Below are 7,315 nucleotides of genomic sequence, written 5' to 3' on the forward strand. Positions count from 1 at the left end.
TCCTTGTCTCCTATATAAGTGCATTGCATTTTTTTTAATGAGGGTATTGAAACTGAGACCGTTTGTATTTTTAAGAACCCGCGGTATGACGTATTACCGCCCAACCCTATTTCCAACACAAAAGAATCCAAAGATGACAACAACATATGACCATGATAATAAATCTTGATAAAGAAATAAAAGTGTCATAACCAACACGATGGTGAAATGAGAACCAAGCCAATTAACAAAATGTAATACTGTCAAGTCCCCCAGGCCCAAAAGAACCGGGGGAATGTTTTAAACTATGTATGAAGTAACATCTTGCATTGTTTGGGGATTGGCCCTTCCTTTCATTTCAACACAAGACCCAAATAAACGGCACTCTACAAATCACCAACAATCACAAGACAACAATCTTGAAAGGTATCTTTTTTTTTTTTTGCCAGACACTAATGTTGAAAGAAAACTTGTGTACCTAACTGGAGTTGCATCACTGATACTGTTACTCATTTAGATTGAGTAACAGGAATTGTTATTTTCAAATTAACAAACTAACTTGCTGGAAGCTGCACAACTTAGATTACTAGAAAAATATGAACAAAAATATAGAATCTAAAGGCATTTCAGTAGGACAGAATGTGAGAGAGAGCGAGAGAGAGGGGTTTTACCTTCAACTACTCCATAGCTGACTGTGTTGGCGGTGGGAGAAAGAGGAAGAAAGAGATGAAGAGGGCAAGAGCCAGACCGCTGCTTTAAGATTGAAAATAGCTCAGAAAAGACACACAGACACACACACACACAGACACACACACACAGACACACACACACACACACACACACACACACACACACACACACACACACACACACACACACACACACACACACACACACACACACCATTTCATTCATTCCTTACCTGATGTTTAGTTAATGAATGAAGACTACCACAGAATGGTTAAAAGTCATTACTGGAATACATCTTTATTGTATACATACAGCAGACAGTATGACATGGACACACATACAGACTCAGGCACAGAGTCAGAAAACATGTCAGAAAGTCTGTTTAGAGGAAGTTGCAAGAAGACCAAAAAAAAAAAAGCAAAGCCAGACAGACAGAGAAACGTAGAAAAGGACTGTGGTAAGAAAAGAAGAACACAGTCTATTTTCAAAGTCGTAAACGCAATCAAATACATGAGTACTTTGTACTGGCCCAAACATCCACATTAAATGTATTGGAACAGAGGCTTAAAACCACCGCTCAGAGGGCTTCCGCCAAACTTAGCAGAACATTCAGGGTTTTGAGTAACATATGAATGAATTTGGCAGATGCAATGTGTGTCCAACCAACCGGAATTATACAGTATGAGTTGCAGCCTCTCTGAGCCTCTCTTGAATTTGATTAGCCGCTACCTAACCAAAAGTGGTTTAATGTAACTTCTCTGATGTTTCATGTGTGAGTGTGTTTCTTGGAAAAGACTCACACCCCACTTGGCATATTAGATAGCAGAACAAAATTAATGTTTGTTTGAGAATGCAGGGATTTGAAAGAAGAACAACAGTGAAACAGTCATTATCTAGTTTTCTTGCAGTGCAACACAAGCTAATTTTCTCAAGTACAAATTACTTTAGTCAGTAGATGTTAGACTAAAGAGAAGATTAAGTAAGTTACTTACTGGAGGGCATGGTGTATGTGTCCTCTTCATCAACTATCTCAGCATAGTCATCAGTCTCTGTAACATGAGATACAAACGGTGTAAAAAAAACAGCAAGAGAATAAAGTAAAAGAAACAGACAGGCAATCGTGCACATGTTCAGTTTACCGTGACTATGCTAAGGTATGAAGGGCCACCAATACACACACAAACACGTGTGCATTAAACTAAGAAATGACTAGCTAACTCAGAGTTTCAGCAACTCCTGGGCAAAGCAACACCCACGTAGCTCCTCTCTCTCTCTCTCTCTGCACACCCACACTTGGCGGAGAGTGTCAGCTGAGCATGTGTTGTGCATATCTGTCTGTGTAAGAGCAGCTGGGCTGCATGGGATAACTGTGGTGTTGGTGGAGGAGTAGAGGAAAAGAAAAAAAATGAGACCAAGACAGAAAGGAGAGAGAGTTCAAAGGAGAAAAGTAGAAAATGAAATATATGGAAAACCAGGAGGAAAGATACAAGAATAGAGTGTGATAGTAAGAGAAAGAAATATTGTGTCTAGCAGATGGTAATGTTTAGGATAAAATCTGTTGCAGAATCAGACAGATAGGCAGAGAGCGAGTGACAGAAAAGAGCCAGCAGGAAAAGGAAAAGATGGACAGAGTATATCCTAACCAGATGGTGGTGTTTAAAATAAAATCAGTGTGCAGACTCAGCTGTTGGAAACAAGAGTCAAACATCTGCTGTCCTGAACGCTACCCTCACAGTTCTGCTCAGGATTTATCAGGCTCTGTGGGAACGTGTCCCTAAATTTATCGGAAATCCTTTTCTAAAGCCTAAGGCTGATTTTCCCAAGATGGTCAGCCATGTAGAGCCTACCATGTAGAATAAGCCAAAGAAATCACTTCTGGCTAGAGGTTTAGATGTTTAAGGTCCCATTACATGGTGTTTTTGGATTCTTTTATAGAGACCTTAGTGGTCCCCTAATACTGTAACTGAAGTCTCTTTCTCAAAATTCAGCCTTGGTGCAGAATTACAGCCACGAGAACCAGTCCCACAATGAGCTTTCCTTAGGATGTGCCATTTCGGTGGCAAGGTTTGCTCGTTCGAAAAGACATGATGTCTCTCTCTCATGGGCGGGCAAAGAAGAGAAAGGTGAGGTAACCTTTTCCCTTATGACCTCATAAGGGGCAGATTCCAGATTGGCCCATCTGAGCTTTCATTCTCTCAAAAACAGAGCAAGATACCCTGGGCTCGGTTTACACCTAATTGCCATTTCTAGCTACTGGGGGACCATAGTCAGGCTAGGGGAACTCATATTAATGTTAAAAAACCTCATAAGAGAATTTTTTATCCCATTGGACCTTTAATGTAAGGCAGGCTAAATAACACAGTGGATGGTAGTAAAGGTGACTTTAAAAAAGTCAAAGTGTTAGAAACAGAAATTTTGGGAAATACATAGGCCATACATTTGATTTCTTGCCGAAGTACCTAATAAGAAGATCGATACCACCCTCCTGTCTTTACAGTAAATATGAAACTACTAACCCTCTGTTGTAGTCGGACTCTGTCCAAAGCATAGACTGTATAATAACAATGGACGACCCAACCAGGTAAAAAACTGAAGCCTTTGCGGAAGTGCATTAAACCTGAATTCTATCTAATTTCCAGCAGGGGGTGACTCCACTGGTTGCAAAAAGAAGCCAGTTTCTATAAAAGTCTTTGGGAAAATGACAACTTCTCACTTGATTTGTTACTTCAATAGACATGCTATCAGGACAGAGGCCAAGCAATGCTAACCATGGCACTGTCTACATTAAAATAGCCATGAACTTTTCTTTGGGTGTGGCCCAGATTTTAATATTTAACTTTGACGCTCTCGTTGTACGTTTTTACTTCATTAAAAGTTATTTAGAACATTTGGTCGCTTAAAAATGTCACGTTAAGCGTCATGCAAAACAAGGTAGATAGCTACCACTACCTGATAACTTAAGGGACAGTTTTCCAATTTTCTGTTCTGCCATACATGCAGATTAATGGAAGCAGTAACTGGAGGTCTGCATTAACCCACCAGTAAATTCCCACTGGTTGAATTGCTTCCGAAGGGTTGAAAAGCAGCAACTTTCCCCCTTTAGCGTTTAGCTTAGCGCAGCACCATTGCAACCATAAACAACACTGGCTTGGCCGCATCATCCTCCCTAACTCTACCTGCTCCTCAGAAAGAGTCACATCCATTTGCAAAAACACAAGATGGCGACACCATATCGCCAAACTCGAGGCTTTAAAAACGCCAGTCCACAAGCGATTGACCAACTATTTTTTACACTCAATTACACTCAAAGCTGAAAATGGTATTAACATTTTCATGTAACTCTTAGCAAGTGTTAAACTCTTCCTTTAAGGATAAGATGAATGCATTACTGTAGGATTTAAGCTTGTAACTTTCAATACCATTACTTTATTAGTACAAAATCTAATATAAGAAGAGTTTAGAAAAAGTTTAATAAAACAGGCACGACTTTTGCCAAACCATTGCTGTGCATGATTTATGTTTTACTCGAGAGGAAAGGAAAACTTTTAATGTCTTCATATGAGCTGGATAAAAAGCAACAGCTCTGCTGATTCTGTTGCTGCCACTAAAATGTGCTTTATTAGATAAAAAAAGATTAGAGGGTCATAAACAACATAGCATTTTAACAAATGGTGGCTTTCATCAGGTATTGTTTATTCAATAAAACAGCAACAATTTTTTTAATCTAGCCAGCCTTGTCAATGTCTCTATATGTTTAATGAAAAACTGTATCCAGCTGATTTTAAACCGTTTCTTCAACATTTTCCAATTGTTTGCATTTAAATCTGCAGATTACTTTAATTATTTAAGTTCTATATATTAAGATTTTTTAAAACATAATTTCTAGTTTTTACAGTGAACTATTGCTGCATATTCCCTCACGTAGTTTGGGATTTGTTCTAACGAATCAACCTTTTCTAAGTTTGACTGGTCTAACTGTCTCTTTCTATTTTCAGTGGAGCGAGAGCAAGAGAGAGAGAGAGAGAGAGAGAGAGAGAGAGAGAGAGAGAGAGAGAGAGAGAGAGAGAGAGAGAGAGAGAGAGAGAGAGAGATCTAGTTAGCCCATTATAGCAAGGAATGCACCCGCTCTTGAATCCAGCAAACCTCTCCCTACTCCACTCTGTGTACATGAGAGTACACGTGTGTATGACTTTGCGTGTGTGTGTGTGTGTGTGTGTGTGTGTGTGTGTGTGGAGAGAGAGAACGGTTTGGAGAAGTTCCTTTAAAGAGAAATACCACTTAATTTCCAATTTTTTTTGTATCCTGTGGTTGAAAGCAGACATGTTTAAAATCACAAACGGACTCAGACACAAACATCTTAAAAACACAATACTAAAATAGTAAACCACTCTAGCTGGACTAACGGATCAAACTAAACTAAATCTACTAGTGACGTATTGATGTTTCCAATCACTGAGAAAGATGAGAAACATTACATTTAGCTAAAGAAACATTTTATTCTAAATTATTTAAAATCACTCTATATGTTGATAATACAGCACACATTTAGCACCATTGTTAAAGATCTGGGAATGCATGTATAAACATCAATCCACACACACACACGCACACGCACACGCTACCCTTTCCCAGGAGGTTGCAGTGTGTTGGAGTGAAGACTATAGAGAAGGGACAACAGAGAGAATGATAAACAACAGCATAACTTTACCATCCCCACTAAGATCTTCTGCGGGGTCCAGGAGAGCATGCAGGAAACAGGACAGCAGAGGAGGAGAAGAACAAAGAGAGAAAGCAGCAAGGACAGAGAAAAAACAGGAGCCAGAGAGAAAAGAGGGAGAGAGAAGAGAGAGCGGTTAGAGAGCATGAAAAGCCTTGAAACAACATGGTTGATGTTGCAGGATCTGCAAAGCCAAACACTCAGCAAGCAGTTAGCAAAGTTCCAAAATATCTCTGGTGAAAAAGCAGAGTTAAGTACGATCATTGATGCTGTGCAGACACAACTAATCTAAGAAATGGCAGCAATACGCAAGGCAGCGTTTGAACAGCAGTATGGTTTCAGAAGAATCATGTTGGCGTCACGCAGTAAATATCTGTAAGTTGGAGAGTTAATGTATGGTTGGTGGACAGAGGATGCAGCTATTTCTTTAAATCCTTGCAATGGCAACCGGTTTCTTTAGATGTTAAGCTGCCAAAGCCATAGAGACACAAGGACACTCACTCATCCATTTAACTTGGTACAGAACACATTATATACAGTAGATGGAGAGAATTTCAGTAGAATAACACTCAATAGCATTTACGTGCTTACATTTTTATTTACCCAAGTCATTTCAGTCTTTCCTTCCTACAGAACTTCTTTCCCAGCTGCTTAAGGACACTTTAACAGGGCAGATACTCGGTGGTTAAACCCAAATCTTTCAAATGGAAGAACTATATTTCTAACCACTTGGCCAGCCAGCCTTGAATTAAGCTCTGCCGCTTGATTGACTTGACTGATATAAGACACTGAAAATAATTATTAAAAACAACCAAATATTGACCTAAACAGCAGGGCACGTGCTGAACTAGAAGAAACCCTAGAAGTAAGAGAAACATTTTAGTCTGTGGGTCAGCACCGGCTATTTCCAGTCACATAGCTCTGTTGAATGAAAGTTAGATTTGAAGACTTTTGCCTTCGTCAGCAAGTAGGCTAAAAACTAAATACTCGTTCTTAAATGTGCAAGTTAAAAACATAAAAACAATTTAGTGATAGGAAGAAAAACACATCTGCCTCAGGGTTTAAAGAGTTTCCTCTTAGTTAGAAAGTACTGCACAATTTCATTTGTTTCCCAGTCTGACTTAAAGAGCATTGCCTTGGTTATAAGCAGCACCACACAAGCAGTTACTGGGGTTGAAGAGTGTGTGTGTGTGTGTGTGTGTGTGTGTGTGTGTGTGTGTGTGTAAAACTGAATTAGTCAAAGCAACCAGGCAGTATAAGAATGCATCCTTAAAAATGAGATTGTGATGCAGCAGATAATAGTGATTAAATCCATAAAACCACTTTTACTAAAACTGTGTTAGTATTTTGGTATAAAGTATATTTTGTAACCTTTTCTGGACCAAATTAGTGCTAGAAATCAATTTCCTCAATAGGCTTCTCTCACTGGAGATTTTTCTGTACACCATCTTTACTGCCATTTAATATTACCCAATATGTATGATCATCAAATCAGGCATAAAATTCCGACACATCACAATTTTGTGGACACACTCCTTCACTAACTGTCCAATGAAAGCAGAGGATACCATTGGGTGGCGAATCTGAACAGAAGACAAAGGGGAGAAGGAAACGCCGCGCCTTGGTTGGCTTAGGGGGCGTCGATGTCACTATGTCTGCAACCAATCAGGCAGGGGAAAAAAAACAGGGTGTGAGGTAAAAAATAAATGGGTGAATGGGTTTGAGTACAGGGGAGAGATGTGAGGAGGAAGTAAACAAAAAAAAATACAGGAACAGAGAGAATGGGATGGGAGAGAGCGAGGAAGAGGCAGTACCGTCAGAGAAGAAAACAATGACAAGAAAAAACAGATGTTGGAGGAAATGGAGAAAGGAAGAAAGACAGTAGTTGGAGCCAAGGAAGCTATCAGACAGTGTTCATCTTGCTCCTAA

General features: G+C 39.5%; 1 protein-coding gene across 15 annotated transcripts in view; it reads right to left on the reverse strand.

Moving 5' to 3' along the window:
* The window catches only part of ptk2aa (protein tyrosine kinase 2aa), a 62,795-nt gene that overhangs the window by 16,651 nt on the left and 38,829 nt on the right, over nucleotides 1-7,315 (reverse strand). For 7 of the 15 annotated variants that reach the window (XM_032535457.1, XM_032535458.1, XM_032535452.1 and 4 more), the window contains 4 exons: nucleotides 6,955-7,041; nucleotides 5,378-5,395; nucleotides 1,662-1,718; nucleotides 651-671 (listed from right to left, as the gene is read on the reverse strand). In XM_032535457.1, the coding sequence (XP_032391348.1) occupies nucleotides 651-671; nucleotides 1,662-1,718; nucleotides 5,378-5,395; nucleotides 6,955-7,041 (183 nt within the window). Of the gene's footprint in view, nucleotides 1-650; nucleotides 672-1,661; nucleotides 1,719-1,808; nucleotides 2,505-5,377; nucleotides 5,396-6,954; nucleotides 7,042-7,315 lie in introns of those variants that run through there. The other 8 variants (XM_032535460.1, XM_032535453.1, XM_032535456.1 and 5 more) reach the window with 6 other exon arrangements.

This window comes from Etheostoma spectabile, chromosome 14 (genome assembly GCF_008692095.1).
Source record: "Etheostoma spectabile isolate EspeVRDwgs_2016 chromosome 14, UIUC_Espe_1.0, whole genome shotgun sequence".
Taxonomy (NCBI): domain Eukaryota; kingdom Metazoa; phylum Chordata; class Actinopteri; order Perciformes; family Percidae; genus Etheostoma; species Etheostoma spectabile.